Below are 18,723 nucleotides of genomic sequence, written 5' to 3'. Positions count from 1 at the left end.
TATGACGGTGTAGGGAGCTCTATTTCATTCCCAAGTCCTCTTTAGAAAGGAATCAAACCCTTGATTCATTGGTACTTAATGTGTTGTACTTAGTATGTAAAACAAGGAGTTTGACTGATTGTTCATTCACCAAGGTGACCAGGAAAAAGATTTTTTAAACCCATTTTTATTATTACTATATGACTCTTCTCTTTCTTTAATGTGTTTTCTGACTAATATAAGGCTGTTTCTAATAACACTTGAATGGTTGGTATGGAAGCAACAGGTTTCCCTAGAGCCATGTACAATCCACCTTGTTAGTCTGACTGTGTGGATTATGTACGGGTGCAGCTACTGCTGCACATTCAGATAGGTACAGCCTCTGTGTAGGACACAATGACCACAGCAAAGAGGAAAAAATTAACTTTTTACAACATTGTCAGATTGACCACTTGGTGTAAATCTTTTTATCAAAGCACTTTACATTTTTAAATTGTTATTTAATTGGAAAAACTCTCAATAAACTAGGAATAGAAAGCACCTTTCTCAATCTAATAAAGTGCATCTATAAAAAGCCCACAGCTAACATCATACTTAATGGTGAAAAACTGGGTGCTTTTCCCATAAACTGAGGAATAAGGCATGCATGCCCATTCTTGCCATTTTAATGCAGCATTGTATGGGGCCAGCATTGTATGCTAGCCAGTCTGCTCATGACACAGAAGGAGGTCCAGATTGGAAAGGAACAAGTAAAACTCTCTTTATCCATAGATGGTATGGTCCTGTGTGTAGAAAATACTGGGGAATCCACACAAAAAGCTACTAGAACTAAACATGTTTGGCAAGTTTGAGGACCTGAGATTAAAATGAGAAAAGCAATTGTACTTCTATACACTAGTAATGAACAGTCTGAAAATGAACTTAACAATTTCATTCACAATAGCACTGAAGAGAATAAAATGTTTAGGAACAAATTTAACAAAAGCATGTAAAACTTGTCTGTTAAAATCTACAAAATAATGCTAATAGAAATTAAAGACAATCTAAATAAATGCACAGACATTTCATATTCATGGACTAGAAGACAATATTGTTAAGATGTCAATCTTTCCCAAATTGATCGACAGATTCAACGTAACCCCTCTCAAATTCCAGGAGGCCTTTTTGCAGAACTGACCAATTGCTTTTGTCAGTGCGTAGGCCTCTCTGATCAAGGGGTGAATCGGGCATATTACCTGTTGGAGGGCCTGAAGAGACTGAAGAAGGTTATGGTTAGTGATTTCAGCACGTTTATCATCTTTGAGGTGGGGCAACAGAGAAGGGGTAATTCCTTATATGTAGGGGGTGCATTTAGCCCTTAGGAGAGCAAAGGGAAGGAAGCTCACCCAGTTCTTGCTAGTTTCTAGTTTTAATTTGGTAAATGTTTCTTTTAAAGTCTGATTCATTCATTCTACCCATCCTGAACTTTGTGGCCTATAAGTATAATGTAAATTCCAATTTATTTTTAATGTTTTAGCTACTAATTGGGAAATTCATGCTGTGAAAACTGGGCCATTGTCAGACCCCAATATTGCAGGAAGGCCAAATCTGGGGACAATTTCTTGTAACAATTTATTTAGTGTTATCTGAGTGGTTTCAGTTTTGGTAGGAAAGGCTTCTACCCATCTAGAAAGTGTCTATGAACATCAAAAGGTAGCGATGCCCATACTGTCCAGGTTTTACCTCAGTGAAGTCAATTTCTCCGTGTTCACCAGGGTTGGTTCCTTGCATTCTGGTTCCAATGGGCAGCCTTGATTTTGTCCCTGGATTTATTTGTGATCTGGTAACAATGTCTTTTGTTATTTTGTCAAGATTTTGAATGTAACAATATTTTTTTAAAGTTCAGTTAATTTTGTGGATCCAAGGTGTGTTCCTTGATGTATCTGTTTAATCAGCCATCTGCCTAGAGCCTGTGGCAAATAAATCCTGTGGTCTGGCAGAATTTTCTAATTCATGGCATTGTTGGAGGCTTTTAAGATCTTCGCATGTTTTTCTTCTTCTTTATTATAATGGGGAGTCGGAGGCAATTGAGGTGCTCAAACAACTATTAAAGAGTCAAATGACCCAACTGGTTTTAATGTGGTCTCTTTGGCAGTCAAATCTGTAGCAGCGTTGCCTTGGGACTTTAATGATTATCTTTTTGGTGCCCCAGACGATGTATGATGGCCACTCTTTCTGGATGCCATATGGCCTTAAAGAGGGCTAGTATTTTTGCTTTATTATTTATTTATTTATTTTCTGATGTTAATAGTCCTGTTTGTATAAAACCCCGTGAACATGGGCAGTGGCAAAAGCATATCTGTTGTTAGCATATATGTTAACAGTTTTATCTTTTCCATGCTTTAAAGCCTGTGTTAGGGCTATGAGTTCAGCCTTTTGAGCAGATGTTCTTTGGCTTAAGGCTTGAGCCCAAATGACCCGATGTAAAGTTACCATGGCTGTCCCGGCATACCTGATTCCATTGGAGATGAAACTGCTTCCATCAGTGAATAGCATTTCATTAGGCTCTGTCCAGGGCACATCAGTCAGGTCCAGCCAGAGGCCTTGGAGAGTCTTGATTGTTTCGAGGCAGTCATGGACAGGCTCGGTTGGCTTGTCATCCCGGAGGAGGGTAGCCGGATTCAGAGCCATGGTTTTTAGGGGCTGATCTAGAAGTAAACCCTGACAGCCAACGTTCAAGTGCACTTTGTAAGAGAGTCTGTACAGAGTGGGGGGACCACTAAGCATATGTCTTGTTGGCCTCTTTTACCAGTAAAGCAGTTGCCGTTATGGCTCAGAGACAGGTTGGCCATCCTGTGGCTACACTGTTCAACCTCTTGGAGAGGTAGGTGATAGGCCTCTTCCATGGTCCCAGGGCTTGGGTGAGCACCCCCTTGGCAATGTCTCACATCTCAGCAACAAACAGGGTAAAGGGCTTCATCAAATAAGGTTGGGGAATTTGTAAATCCTTGGGGGAGGTGAATTCAAGTTAATTGTCCAGAGTATCCTCCCCCAGGGTCAGTCCATTCAAAGGCAGAGAGAAGTTAGCTTACTTTGGCCAGTGGGAGGCTGAAGAAGGCATCCTTAAGATCTAGCTTTTTGGTTTGTTTCTCTTCTGGACTATCTGTCATTAAAGACCCTCTGGGCAATTTCAACCAGCTCAGATAACAATTTTCCTTTAAATCCTTCCTGTCTTTGAAACTTTCTCCTAATGTCTGGGGCTGACTGGGTAACAAAGGCAATATTTATCACCCGCCGTTTTCTGGGGTCTCAGGGTCCACAGGAGTGTAGGTCCTGTAAGCCTCCATAAGGTGTTCCAGGAAAGTGGCAGGGGTTGTTTATGGTCCCTGAATAGTTTCGCCTACTTTTGATAGGTCAGTGGGCTTCTGGGCTGCTGTGCGGAGTCCCCTAAGGAGAGTCTGGCGATACAGGTCAAGAGCCCCCTTACCTTGGTCCATGTTTGGGTCCCACCTGGGTCTGTTAGAGGGAAACACACATTTGAGGTGAACAGGGTCATCAGAGGGTCAGCCACCATGACCGGTAACAGTTTTCAGGGCCTCCCTCTGGATCCATTTGTGTTCTTCTGAGGTGAAGAGAGTCTGCAGGAATTGCTGACAATCATCCCATGTAGGCTGGTGCATAAAGAAAACAGTCTCCAGGAGGGAGATGAGGCCCTGAGGTTTTTCTGAGAAAGAAGGATTTTGATTTTTCCAGTTGTAAAGCATGAAGGGAGCCTGTTGGAGTGGGAGGGGGGTTGGAGGAACTGCAGGGAGAGAGGACTGATATGCAGTGCCACTACGAGTATGCATGCAGAGGGAAAGATCAGGTGGAGCGGGGGGGCGCGAGGGGGGGTTAGAGGAACTGCAGGGAGAGGACTGATATGCAGTGCCACTACGAGTATGCAGAGGGAAAGATCAGGTGGAGTGAGGGGGGGGTTGGAGGAACAGCAGGGAGAGACAATGCCACTCCGAGTATGGGAAACAGGCAAAGAAAGTCCAGAAATACACCCACAGTTCTGGTCAGTTGGTTTTTAACAAAATTGCCAGAGCAATTCTTTAGGAAAAAGCTATGTGTATGCCCTAAAAGCTATTTACACTACCATTTAAATATTTTATTTATATCTACCTAAATGTTGACTATGACAACTGTTACACTGTGGAGTTAATAAGGCTGTATATTTTTTTTAAGTGAACAGAGTATGTTTTCTTAGCTGCCTAATTCACATTTTTCTGAAGTATTTTGTCAGTTAATGCTTTCAACCAATTTAAAAGTAATGTTTTCCCCATTTTCTCCATGAGTGGAAAGAATGCAAACAAACATGTATTTAACAATAAGGTCAGCATGACATAAAGTAACAAAAGCCAATAAATCAAAAATGAGGTTGACATTCCGGGACTAATCTAGCAGTCCTACAACAGTTTTTCAAATTCTTTTCTTTGGTTACAGTATATTAAGAGATTAAATCATTGCTGTTATAAACTACTGCTGTTTAACTTATCATCGACCTTCCCCAAATTTTTAAATCTTCTCCAGTGAAGGGAGAAGAAATTACTAAAGGAAGTACTCTTAGATTATTTTCAATTTTTAAAGCCACCTTGGGTCTTCAGAGGTGTCAGAGAGTACAGGAGGCGCTGTGGGGGAAGTGCTCTTCTTTGGAGAAGCTGGAAGAGAAGGCTTAGTTAAAAAGCACAGATGGTGTTCTATTTCCATCCACCTTGGGACATTTTTTTTTTAAGGCACCTTTTTAGTCATGATGGCTTGTCAGAGATTATATTAATCCAAACCTGTATGTAAGGGGGTTGTCCCACAGACCTGTTAGGAGGAATTTTGTCCCATTTGTTATATAAGACCACAGTTAATGACACACAAAAACACACAGCTGGCAACACACAAAAGACAGACAAGTGGCCATGTCCAAAATTACTCTTAGAGATCCACAGACACAACAATCACAACAACAAAGATGAACAAGAAACACAGAAACACAATTCCTATTGACTTGAAAGTCCCAAAGTCAAATCCAAATTATCAATGGGCTCAGTGATGTCTCGGGAGCCCAAGGACTAGGGGAGTTAATGCTGTGTCCAGCCTCCCCCTAAGTCCAACCATTGGTGTGTGCACCGTCCCTTACTGAGATCTCACCTACCTGGGGAGAGAGTAAAGTGCCCTATCTGCCTCCAGGGAGAAGAGGAACAGCTTCTCTATCTTCTCCTAGGAGAGAAGTGCAGGGAGGGATATACTCGCGAGAGAAAGAATCTTGCTGGGGACTCCAAAATATTGTCAGGCACCCTCTCACAAGAAATGCACTTACACACCACTCGTGCAGAAAAAGGCAGTTTATTCACTCCAGCTGGCCAGCATCCGTCTCCCAAGGAGCAATCAGAAAGAGTGGCCTCGGGCCTTGGTCTTGTGGGGTTTTTAAAGGCAAAAACTACATCCCGTTGGCACACAGGTTTGTACAGGTGCACAAAGCAAGCTAGGGAGCTAGGTCACAGAGGACAGGAATGAGCTGTTTGAGCGATCAAGCATACAAGTTTTCATTGTGTATGGTTCCTGCTCCCATGTAATAATTCACCGTGTATGGCTCCTGTTTCTATGCAATGGTTTTTGTTTCTATGAGGTCAACAGTTTCTCATGCAGAAGGGGGGGGTAGTCTGCAGGTCAGACAGGGGGTAAAATGGAGTTACTTAGGTTAAGCACGCAACTACAGAAGCAGATAGCGGACGTTATGAGGGTGTAGGGAGCTCTATTTCAGTTTCATGCTGTCGCGTTAGACTCAACACAGCTGACTCCTTCCCTACGTAATTGGCTCTCCCTCATTTGTTTCTGTCAATCATATCTTGTCACACAGGAAGAGAATTTCTACAGTCATCTTTGATCCCCACTATCTCCATATCCAGCAAGTAGAATTTATAAATGCTACTTTCAGTGAGAAATTCCCCACTCATGCACAAGAAAAACTTAGAGCATGGTATTAAAAACTGTCTGAAATTTGACTCCAACCTGCTTTCAAACCTTGTCTCCTATCAACCCTTAATAGGTAACAAGCATCTTTGTTCCAACCAGATTTGTCTATTCATTGTCCCCTTCATTATCTACCTCTATGGCTTTGCTCATTTTACCAGGTACCTCAAAGCTCCCTATTTCTCTGTATTTCATTTAACCTTATGGCCCAGCTTAAATTCTGCTTCTTCCAATTTCACTATTCTTTCTCAGATCATCTCCAACCTCAGTACTCATAAGGACAGGGATTTTTGTGTTTTCTTAACTGCTGTTACTAAGTAGCTAGAACAGTGCTGGCATACAAAGGATATGCAAATGAGTAATTGCTGAATGAATAAATTTCCATAGGGTTTATTGCTTCATATACATTCTCACATACTGTCTTATTCTGTTATTTAGCTTCTCATGTTTATATATGCCTTATCTCCTCAATGGCAAAGGCTTAAAATTCCTTCGTGTTTTGTGGGGGTTTTTTCTGGTTGCTGTGATAAACAGGATTCTTTTTCTATTGCATTTTCCAACTTACTGAAAAATTTTTTTGCTGGTATATCAGAATGCTGTAGATTTTGCTGTATTTCAATCTTATTTCTGGTCACCTTAATGAACTTATTAATTCTAACAGGTTTTCAACTGATTCCTTAAGATTTTCTAGGTAGACAATTATATTGTCTATAGGTGGGGTGTTTAGTCTCTTCCTTCCAAATATGTATAATTCTTATCTCTTTTTGATTAATGTATTGGTTCGATGGGGTTTATCATTCTTTACATCTCATAAGGCATGAGCAAGATGTCAATCACATATTAGGCACTCAATAAACATACCATGTAACACTGCAGTCCTCACACTATGCTGCACACTGCATGTAAGGACAATCTGACTTTTTAAATTAGTATTTTTGGGGCCGGCCCCGTGGCTCACTCGGGAGAGTGCGGTACTGGTAGCACCGAGGTCGTGGGTTTGGATCCTATACAGGGATGGCCGGTGCACTCACTGGCTGAGCATGGTGCAGCAACACCGTGCCGAGGGTTGCGATCCCCTTACCGCTCAAAAAAAAAGAAAAGAAAATGAGGTGGGGTTTTTTTTGTTGTTTGTTTTGTTTTGTTTTTGTGTGTGACCAGTAAGGGATTCATAACCCTTGGCTTGGAGTCGCCCGCACCGCGCTCAGCCAGTGAGCACACCAGCCATCCCTACATAGGCTCCCAGCGCCGCACCCTCCCGAGAGAGCCACAGGGTCGGCCCCAGAAAATGAATATTTTAAAACAAACTTCTTAAATCATTTCAAACTCATCTTAATTTAAGATCCACTGATATAAATGGTTTTCAGAAAATATAATACTTTACAACTTTCATTCTCTTAAAGGTGAGACTCAGTTTCTTCACATTACAGATGAAACACTTTTTTTTTTACTTCAGCTTAAGTAATAAAAATTATTAATTCCTGGAATGGTGGTTAACCCCTTCCAACCTTGAGGGAGGGAAACACACTGTAGGAAATCACTGAGAAATCACACTGTCCCAACAGCCCTGCAAATACAGGGAGGAGGAAAGTCATTCCCCTGACAAAGGGCTGGTCTTCAGTCTTCCTTAATCCAAGAGGGGTTGGGAGGATGAGTGCACAGGTGACCATCACATGGTACAGGGGACGGTGTATGCTGGACCCCTAGCTGGCTCCTCAAAAAGTGGAGGAGACACAGATCCACATCTTCTCTGGGGGAAGAGTTCTTGGTTGCCAGGCCCATATCTTACCCTTGATGAGGCTGTCACTTCCTGGGGTGAAACTCTCATCCTGTAGGTTCCGCGCAGGATGTCAGCAGTGAGACAGACATGATTCTGTTATGTGAAAATCATCTTGAAGATGTTCTGGGCTACCCGGAACATCTAACTTTCTAATCAAGTGAGGTTGTTCTGTTTTGATTCTGAGTGGTAAACATTGACTCTGGGCAAGAAAACTTTTGAGTATCCCTTTGGGGAAAAAAAGCGATGACATATGCTGTAATAAGAAATAAAGCGGAATCAAAGATATTCATGAGCCTCTTTAAGTAAACAAAAAAAATAAAATAAATACACAGGTGATGATGTGTCAATGTAGGTTCATCGGTTATAAGAAATGCACCTCTCTGGTGGGGGATTTTAGTAATGGGAAGGGTGTGCGTGTGAGGGGCCAGGGGGATTAGGGAAATCTCTACCTTCCTCTCAGTTTTGCTGTGAACCTAAAAGAAGGATTATATTAGTTTGCTAGGGCTGCCATCACAAATTACCACAGACTAGGTGATGTGAACAACAGAAATTTATTTCTCTTTCAGTGCTGGAGACTAGAAGTATAAGATCAAGACCTCTCTCTTTGGCTCGCAAATGGTTGTCACTCTGTGTACATGTCTCGCTGATGTCTCTCCTCCTTTTTTAGAACCAGCCTGGAACCTACTTACATCTGGCCCAAAAAAACCACCTGAGAGAGAAGGACATCAAAAGCAAGAGCCCAAATGGGGTCACTTGAAAACATTAAGGGCAGAGAGAAAGGGGGCTGCTGAAGGAAAGGCATTGCCCACATGAGGGGAAGCAGTGAAGGACAAGAGAAATAAATAAGTATCTTGCAGGCCTAGAGAGCACTTATCTACCCAGTCAAATGAGAACTATTTCATTTCTTTATTTCCTCAGTGCTGTTCCCTTCCCCCTATCCCATTGACCCAAAAGTCCCAGGCTAGTGAGGTAGGGGGGTTGGGGGAAGAAGTTGACTGTGATGTCCTCTCCCATCCCAGATTTCCGGCCACCATTAACTAAGGAGGGGAGAAGCCACCTGCAGTAAGCCATAGCTTGGGTGTGGTGAAGAAGTCTGTATTAAGACAGGCTATAGTGCAGTAACAACGCCAACATCTCAGTTCCTTAACACACACACGAAGTTTATTTTTCATTGACACAAAGTCTGATATGGGTGCAGATGACTCCACAGGGCAGCTGCCCTCCCAATACTGGCTCAATATTCCATGCTGCTTTGATACTGTCACCTCCTTCTCAACATGATGCTTCAGTGTGTGCCCCAGCAGAAGGAAAGAACATGGGCAAGTGCTCAGAGTGTGTTATCCCAGAAGTGACCATATGGTCTCTGGACACTGTCTACTGGCTGGATTAGTCACAGAGCCTGCCCAACAACATGGAGGGCTGAAACACAGAAGGGGAAAGGGACTAAACATGCTGGTGAGTCCTAGTAATGTCCACTTCCAAGTCTCACCTCAAAGTTAATTCTGAAAGTGTGAATATTACACAGAACTGCCCACTTTTATTTATAGAAATGACTGACTCTTGTGATTTAAAAACTTTTAAAAAATTGACAGTTTTTTTTTTCCTTTTTGTCTTTTTTCGTGACCGGCAACGGGATCGCAACCCTCGGTGTTGCACCCGCATCTCGCTCAGCCAGTGAGCGGGAACCGGTCTGTATGTGGGATCCGAACCCTCAGCAGGAGCGCCGCCGCGCTCCCAAGCAGCGCACTGTAGCAGTGCGCCACCGGGCCGGCCCCAAAATTGACAGTTTTTAAATTGACAAAGAAAAACTGTATGTATGTATTGTGTACATGATGTTCAGATATATGTATTACAAGATTCTCTTTTACCTGAGACTGAGCAAGAGTCACGGACCTATTATTGTTTTCACCAGGAAAAGATTACCACCAGTGAATAAATATTAAAGGGGCCACAAAAGAGAAAAATATTGTGTTTTATTTACATCCTTTGCGTCATGTCTATTCAGCAAACCACTCACGTTTAGAAGTGATCTTACCAGCCAGCCGCCCCTCCCCCAAAAAGAAGAGATCTTAGGGATCACCAAATTTAATTATTTATTTTAGATCATAAAACTCTTAATCTCTCTCTAGTTTAAAGATCGTAATTCTATTTCGCTCAGTAAATAGGTGAAGCTAGAACTATTTGCTCTCATCAGCTAGCTCTATCTGCCTACTGAACAGTCTATCAAATAAAGTCACTCTTTTCTGTGAAAGTAATTTAGTTTGGGATCCCTTATTTTAGTTTTTAAAACCTTCCTAGGGAAGGTCTGGGTTCAATTTACTTTAGGAGCCAACAGAATAATGCTGTATACAAGTATAGAGGGGCTTAAATTTAAAAATCAGCTTTGGTGCTGTGTTTTAACACCTTGGATTGAAAAGAAAAATTTCTTAGCTTTCTGAAATTTCAAAGTACAAATTAAGCATATAGAATTTAAATAATTAGAAAAGTTATCCGATTTGTTATCAATATATTAAGAGTTGTTCTGTGCTATAATACACTAAATTTTCTGGATTACTCTCTGGAATGAATACAATGGAACACCAAATTCTAAATTATTTCACTGAGAGATCAAAGTAAATTTGGGTAGCCAAAGGCAAAATTGAACAAAAACAAATAAAATCCATACTCTTGGTTAACCTATCTAATAAGAATGACAACCAAAGAGGGATAGCAGGGAAAACTAAGATTCCTGAAGCTGTGGAAAACTTGATTTAAATGAAGGGTGATAATTATACAATAGGAAATATATCGTTCATTCACAAATAACTGGTAATAACCCTTGCAAGACTTCTACCACCATATTCTAGAAAGAATAAGACAAATTCTTATAAACAGCATATGTGTGTATAAACATATATACACATATGTGCATTTAAAATAAAATAAATATTTCACTTCAAAATGTATTTCCTCTTGAAAGTGATTGCACCTTATCCAAAAAATAACAAGTTTCATTGGTGCTTTCTCAATCCTCCTATAGCTAGCCGCACACATTTTTTATCTTCCCTTTTTTTTTTTCTTTCCTTTTTTGGTGGCTGGTTGGTTTGGAGATCGGAAACCATGACCTTGGTGTTACAAGGCTGTGCTCTAATGGGCTGTGCTCTAACGAACTGAGCCAACCGGCCAGCTGCACACACATTTTTAAATGCTGTAAAGATTCTCCCATAGCTGTCTTCTCTAGAAGCCACGTTTAGTACTTGTATACTGCTGTTTTTTAGTCACTGGCAGTTTTATTTAGTTTCAAGTACTAGGGTTTTGTTTTTTTTTTATAAGACAAAATCACAGCTTCTATTATTTCTCCAAAAGTTTATTATTGTTAATGCTTTTATATTTAAATTAATTTGAAAGCAGGTAAATGATCTCTGGAGAGCATAAAATATGGAAGTAATGTTCATGCATAATAATCAGCCTGTCAGTTGGTTAGAGCACGGTGTTATAACACCAAGGCCACAGGTTCAGATTCCCATACTGGACAGCTAAAAAAAAATACCCAGTAAAACACAGTAAGTTGTTATGTATCATTCAATATAAAGAAAGTACATTAAAGACACCTATGATTACATTTCCCTCCCTCAGAGCCTCAGCCTTCAAAAGCCTACACTGTGTTAGAGCAGGTTTCTTTGCCTGGCGGGAAACTTCCAATGGGCACCCAAGCTTTGTTCCAGAATCTTTGTTTTTACCAAGACAGTACCCACTCCTGGTCAAGAAGGGCCCAGAGAGAAAAGGTTATATCTGCGTTGGCATGCTCGACTGGAACAGTGAGTTAAACTAAGCAGCAAGTGAGAAGTGATGGTCATTAGATATGAGAAAGGCCTTGAAACTGCAGGAATCCAAGAGAAGTTGGGGGAAGGGGGTTTACAATTACGTATTGTAATTCACCTTCAAACACCAGTTTCATTTGTGCAAAATTCTGTGTAAACTGTACAAACTTCTATATACATGTCTGGCCACTTTTATCTTTTTGTTTCAGTCTACAAAAAGTCCAGGCTGAACCCGTGGCTCACTCCGGAGAGTGCGGCGCTGGGCGCGCCGAGGCTGCAAGTTCGGATCCTATATAGGGATGGCCTGTGCACTCACTGGCTGAGCGTGGTGTGGGCGACACCAAGCCAAGGGTTACGATCCCCTTACCGTTCACAAAAAAAAATTAAAACCAAATGAAAATAGACAAGTTAATTTCAGTACAATTATTTTTTAGTGTAGCTGTCATAATTAGAGTTTAAATTTCCTACAAGTGACCAATGTCCAAGTGACTTACAGGGAAATCCTGATTATTGGCCAAGAGGAAAATTCCATATTACAAGTTAGCAAATTCTAGTACAAAAATAGTCCATGTGTTGAAACAGCTTTTCTTTTATATAGGTCTCAGGTCAGTCTGCTGACTGCATAATACCTAACATTTTTGGATTCTTGCTCTCACAAATGGCTCATTTGTCATAGATAAAGCAGCACAGTGCCTGCAGAGGCAGGGGCTAGCGTTCACCTTGGGGCCATGCTGGAGATGGCAGGCCTGGGAGTGCCTCACTGAAAAAAAAAAAAAAAAAAAAAAAGTCCAAGTCATCCTTACTGGGAATAATTACAAAAAAATAGGGCACAGGAAAAGGTAAATGGTTGGCTAAAGAAAGAGTGGAGTTTTTACAATGAAGGCTTAGGAGAGATAAAGAAAGATTAGAGAAAACAAGAACAGGAGTTCAAAATTATGGCCTACTAGTGTCCACAAGGAAAGATGACAGTAGGATGTAAGAGGGACTGATAGTCTGCGCTTTAGTATAATAATTATAGCTACAGTTTATTAAGCACTTTCTATGGGACAGATGCTACTAAATACTTTACATACTTTAATTCATTTCATACTTACAACTCAAGATAGATATGAGTATTCCCCATTTTACAGATATGGAGAATAAATCTAGGCATACAGAGATGGAGGGACTTGCTCAAAGTTACAGCTTATTTAATTCAAGGCTTAGCAAGGTTAAATAACTTATTCAGGACCACACCGTTTGTTAAGTGGAAGAGCAAGAATTAGAAGGATTTATGACTGGGTTCTCATTCTTACTAGGCTTCTCATGGGCATTCAGTGGTATGCTGGAGAGAACCCCTAAACAAGGGGAAAATATGGTAATCTGCTTAACGAACTAATTTTAATCAAAGTTTATCTTTTCAGAAAAGAAAAAAGTTTTAATTAATATTAAAACGAATTTAGTCTGATAATCCTGGATTAGAGTGCAAAATCTGAATGAATTTTAAAGCTAAAACCGAAGATTGAAAAAAATATATACAGAGAGGTCACCAAAAAGTGCATGGAAACCTTCATAATATCTTTTTTTTTTTTTTTTTGGCAGCTGGCTGGCATGGGGATCTCAACCTGTGACCTTGGTGTTACATATGGCACTACACTCTAGCCAAGTGAGCTAACTGGACAGCCCTCATATTATCTTTTAATTCTGTTTTTCCACAAACTTTTTCAAGCATTCTCATGTGTGGTAGTCTACCTCCAGACCTGCAGGTATAAGTGTTCGCTCTCCTCTGCTGTTGGGGAGTTCCTTTACTGGAAAATTTTGAGAAGCACTGCCCCGAGGAATGGCCATACCAGGTACCAGGAAACAGTTTTGGGGAAATGTCTGAATATACAAGAAAGATTTAATCTTGGAACTATGCAGTAATCTGTTACAAGAATATTTTAACCAACATCTTGAGAAGAAAGATGCTGAATCTGGCAAAAATGAATATTTATGGTCACTAGAGAAATTAATGAAGCATTTCCAGAGTCCTCATGACAACAGGATTCCATCACCAACAAGCAATTTTTTTTATGTAAGTCTCCCAGGTTCCTGATCCTGGGAAAAGAGTGCTCTGAACATGAGGATTATGGGCATTATACCTTTAAAAACTGTCATTCTGATCCAAACTCCAATTGCTTATGCATTCCATTAACATGAATCTGTCACTGAGATGATGACCAGAGTTTTTACATCTTTAAAGCAGAGAACCAAGCCCTGAATCAGAGGGCAAACTGAAATACTGACACCTTGTAAAGCTCCAAATATCCAAAGAGTTTTTCTCTATAATATTTTAATTTATGATCTAACTTTAACCATATGTATTATTTGATAACAAATAGAATATGGTTAAAATAGAAGTACTCACACTTCATTTCATAGGCTAAGATTTTGGTCTAGTATGCTTATGAATATAAATTGTTAGCTTTTGTGTACATTCTGCTTTCCCCAACCAGATCACAAAATTTTAGGCAAGAATTTATCTACTAACCCAGGGGTCCAGAAACTTTCCATAAGTGGTCAGTCACTGTATATTTTAAGCATTGTGGGCTGAGAGACACAACTGAGGATATTATAGAGGTACTTACATAACTAGAGAAAAAAACTAATTTCCACAAGTTTATTGTGAAATCTAAAATATAATAGTAATTTTTTTTTGGTAATACAGGTTTACTAATGAGAAGCATGGAATCTTTTTTGGGGGGGTAACATTTCTCACTTAATTGGAGCTCAAAAGTTAGCATATTCCCTAGCATCAAAATCTATTGCAAATGTTTGTCTGTAATGCTGATCTGTAATCAGACTTTACATATTTCATCTCTGAAAATGTCTTTTCACACAGATAGGCGATATGAAACACTGTCGAGCTACCCCATAGTCACTGGTATTTATGGTGTCCCGATAAGTAGTGTGAAGGATCCAGTCTGTCATAGCTACGCAACTTTAATGTTGAGTAGCATAATGCACGAAATGTTTAATGCATGAAAGCAGCCACAGACAGTATATAAATGAACAGCTATGGTTGTGCTCCAATAAAACTAATTTAAGAACAATGAAATTTGAATTTCATATAATTTTCACTTGTCACAAAATGGCATTATTTTGATTTTGTTTAACCATTTAAAAATGAAAAAACCCTTTTTAGCTCTCTGAAAGGGCCATACTAAAAAAGACTGTGGGTGGGATTTGGCCTATGGGGCATACTTTCCAAGACCTCTGTTCTAACCCCTTTCATCCTCACAGTTTCATCTGCTTAGCATCCAATATTTTATTTTCAATAAGAAAGTCTACTGACAATAGGGAACTTAGTAGGGAACTCTAAGGAACTTAAATGCGAATTGACAGAGCTCTCAATAGCCAAAGCTGGAACTGTGTCAGCAAGAAAATAAAAGTAGTGGATTATAACCCAAAACATAAAACAAATAAGAGTACTGTTATAAATACGAATGTATAAGTAAATAAGTGGGGAAGAATAGACAAGTTTCCTGTGTAGAATTCCAATTAATTTATACATACTTCACCCTCAAGGGTGTGGAGCAAAACTCCCCACTCCATAAGTATGGACTTCTCATAGTGACTTGCTTCCAAAGAGCACAGCATGGAAGGCGTGAGGGAGATAACTTTACAGTGGATAAACCTGACAAACACGACCTCAGCCGGGTGATCAAGGGTAAAGCCCTAAGTCATGTTGATAGTATGCACCCTTGATATGACGTGATGAAAATAATACTTCACCTGTGGTCTTCCTCCCCCAAACCCATAACCCCAGTTAATCATGAGAAAAACTTCAGACAAATTACAATGGAAGCTCATTCTGCAAAATACTTGACCACAACTACTCAAAACGGTAAAGAACATAAAGAATATATGAGAAATTGTCACAGCCAACTGGAGACAAGGAGACATGATAATTAAGTATAAAGTGGTATCCTGGAGGGGATCCTGGGTCAGAGGACATTAGGTAAAAACAAAAGAAATCTGAATAAAATAAGGGTGTTTAGTAATCTATCATTATTTGTTCATTAATTGTAACAGATGTACTATACTAATGCAATATGTTAATAGTAGGGGACACTGGGGGTGGGATATATGAGAATTCCGTATGTACCTGCTAAATTTTTCTGTAAATCTAAAATTGTTCTAAAATAAAAAGTTTATTTAAAAATAAAGTATATTGACTATGATAAATTAATTAGTAATCTTTAAAAGATTTTGGGTGCAAGTTAGAGAAATCTACCCAAACTAGCTCCATGAATAAGTGGAGGTAACTGTTTCACTTTTCTTGGTCTCAGGGAACACACAAAAGCATGAATAATTAGGCTTGGAAGGAAAGAAAGAGCCAACTTCACTAAATGGCTCGCTCTTCTTATCTCTGCTCTGAACATTTGCAGCATATCCTCTGACTGGCTTCATCTGTATATTTATCTTGTTGCCCTACAGGACATTTCAGCTATACTGTGCACAGTCAGTCCACTAGCGACTCCCCCAAGTCTCTCAATTAAAAACTCTTGAAAGACAAAGCATCAATTTGAGCCAAGTCTCAGAAGTCATTTGTTTCCCTACCCAGCTACAGACAGACCCACCTTGATTAGATAGTTACCTCTGGTTCCTTTAACTGTAACCAATATGAGCTATGTTCACTGGACAGCATGGGTTTGTACAAATTCTCTGAGGGAAGTGGGTATGGGAAGGGCAGAGCAGGCCCCCTAAAACACGGCTATTACAGAGAGAGAACCAATATTCGAACCCAGGTCTTCTGACTCCCAGTCACATTATCTCATTTGAAGAAGCAACCTAATAAAATTACAAAAGTTGAAAACATGAAGCTCTTTTCACTTTTTCCATTGAAAAGCTACTAGCAGGCCACACATATATCACAATCTGAATTATAATGCATTATTATGTAAACATGCAAATATTGACTGATTTCTTTTTTTTTTTTTTTTTTTCTTTTTCCTCAGGTAAATTACAAAAGCACATGCATTTTTTTTTTTTTTTTTTTTTTTTCTTTTTCCGTGTCTGGCAACGGATCGCAACCCTCAGTGTTGCCCTCGGCATTGCTCCCGCGCCTCCCTCAGCCAGTGAGCGGGAACCAGTCTGTATGTGGGATCCGAACCCTCGGGCGGGAGCGCCGCCGCGCTTCCCAAGCGGCGCACTATCCAGTGCGCCACCGGGCCGGCCCACTGACTGATTTCTATAGTATAAGTAACGTTGGTATTCTTGATGGGCCTTCATTATTTTTCACAAAGACAGCAAACTGTTCCTATGATGGTATCATTGTAGGATTTTGTAAAAGCAACTGATTTTTAGCTCTACTTGGTTTAGAGAAATTATGTAATAGACCAATCCACAGTTTAAGTAAACACAGGAAGGCATGGCAATTCGTTTTTCCCCCCATATATGCATTATAAACTTTGGGTTTTGGGCAAAAGAAAGCCACTGAAGTTCTCTAAGCAGGCCCCAACATGAACAAAACGAAACTTCTGAGACAAAAACATTTGCTGCTATGGGTATATACAGGTGGAGAAAAGGAGTTACCCAAGAATAAATTAATCCAAAACCTAGGAATATTATTGGAATATGAGACATGTGGGAGTTAACTTTTTTTTTTTTTTTTGCTTTTAATCTGCAAAATATTTCTGTATTCAACCAGGGGCCAATACCAACCAAGGGGACAAATCATCTCAACAGTTTGAAAATACGACAGATGCTGAAAAATTCCAAGTAGTACAACCTAAAATGATATTATTTAGTATAGCAGTAGATTCTCAACTTATTTCTATCATAAACACTTCACCGCAAATGTTCACAAGGACAGCACACGATCTGGAGTACACCCAGGATTATGCACTCCAGTAAGTACATTAGAATGCATGTCAGTGAATGACTTGCTGAGTCGGATCTAATTAAACAACAAAACTAAACATCTCAAACTATGGAAAAACAAATCACATGGATACTTTTTGAGAGTTTGAGACAAGAAGGAATAATTCACATGCAAAATAAAATATTCTGAATTCGCACTGGCTTGACCGGCATTCTTTAAACACTGAAGATACTGCACTCCCTCATACCGTAACTCATCGCAGCCCCGATGTGGGAACTGGAACTGCACTATTTGCACCTGTCTGGCGCGGATGCTGGGGGACACGGGATGGGAAGGAGCCACCTGCCTAGGACCTGCAGTTTATTTCTGCAGAAACCGGTTTTGCAGCACGAGGTAGCCTGTCTCCCAATCATCTACTTCCATCCTTGCTCTTTCAAACGGGATCACAACGAAAGCCGCGAGCACCCGAGTAACGCCGCCGGGGGTCCAGTCCGGTCACCGAGCCCGCGGGGTCGCCGCATTACGGGGAGCCCGGGTCCCGCGAGCTGTGTGACCCCAGCCTGACCGGCGCCGCCGACAGCTCCCCATCACATTCGAGCAACGGCCCAGGACTGGCAGACGAGGCCGGACGGGCGGCCCTGCAGGCTCTCTGAAGCGCGACGGACGCTCCGAGCCCCAGCACTCACCATCTCGATGATCTTGGTCTTCCGCCCCGTCCTCCTCTTCAAGGTGAATATGTACTGGGCCAGCACCACCCCCGCCACCAGGGCGCACACGCTGGCGCTCGCGACCGCGCCCACCCTCGCCACGGCCGCGCGATCCATGGACAGGGTCCTCGCACGCCTCCCGCCAGGAAACAACAGGCCACTCGCGGGGGCGCGCCTCGGAGACGCCCGCGAAACCCCGCCCCCCGGGAGGCCCCGCCCACGAGCGCTGGGGGGCGTGGCCCGCGTCCGGAGCCGAGGCGGGAGCGGGGTCTTCGCAGAGCCTGGGTGGGAGGAACGGCTGCGAGGGCAGGGGAGGGAACTGCACTGATTCTCTCTCTGCTGAGGACTAGGCGGTGGTTCAGACGAGCCCCGCCCAGTAGGATTCCGATCCGAGCGCGGTCTCCTCGGAAACCGCCGCCGCCTTCCTCTACTTAGCCACCGTGGACTACAACTCCCAGCAGGCGCCGCGGCGCAGCGCTGACTTACGCAGTAGCGCCCGTTGTAAAGCGCCGTGACAACAGGGCGAGGGTGGCGGTGTCCTCTCCGCCGCGTCTGTCCCTTTCTGCTGCACCCCGCTCCCCGCCTTCTCCATCAGTTCCTCCTCTGTGAGCCGCTGCACCTGCAGTCCTCGCC

The 18,723-nt window shown here is 41.5% G+C and overlaps 1 protein-coding gene across 2 annotated transcripts in view; it reads right to left on the bottom strand.

Moving 5' to 3' along the window:
* NT5C3A (5'-nucleotidase, cytosolic IIIA) overlaps positions 1–18,276 on the bottom strand; it is a 56,623-nt gene extending 38,347 nt beyond the window's left edge. Inside the window, exon 1 of one of the 2 annotated variants that reach the window (XM_008591518.1) lies at positions 18,070–18,276. Coding sequence is in view for 1 of the 2 variants with exons in the window: in XM_008591517.1 (XP_008589739.1) it covers positions 18,070–18,207 (138 nt within the window). In the remaining variant the exon portion in view is untranslated. The remainder of the gene's footprint in view (positions 1–18,069) is intronic. The other variant, XM_008591517.1, reaches the window with a different exon arrangement.
* Between the last annotated feature and the right edge of the window lie 447 nt (positions 18,277–18,723).

Source organism: Galeopterus variegatus, unplaced genomic scaffold, assembly GCF_000696425.1.
Source record: "Galeopterus variegatus unplaced genomic scaffold, G_variegatus-3.0.2 Scaffold6985, whole genome shotgun sequence".
NCBI classification, from domain to species: domain Eukaryota; kingdom Metazoa; phylum Chordata; class Mammalia; order Dermoptera; family Cynocephalidae; genus Galeopterus; species Galeopterus variegatus.
Note: the sequence above shows the minus strand (reverse complement) of the source record. Positions and strands in the feature narration are given on the sequence as shown.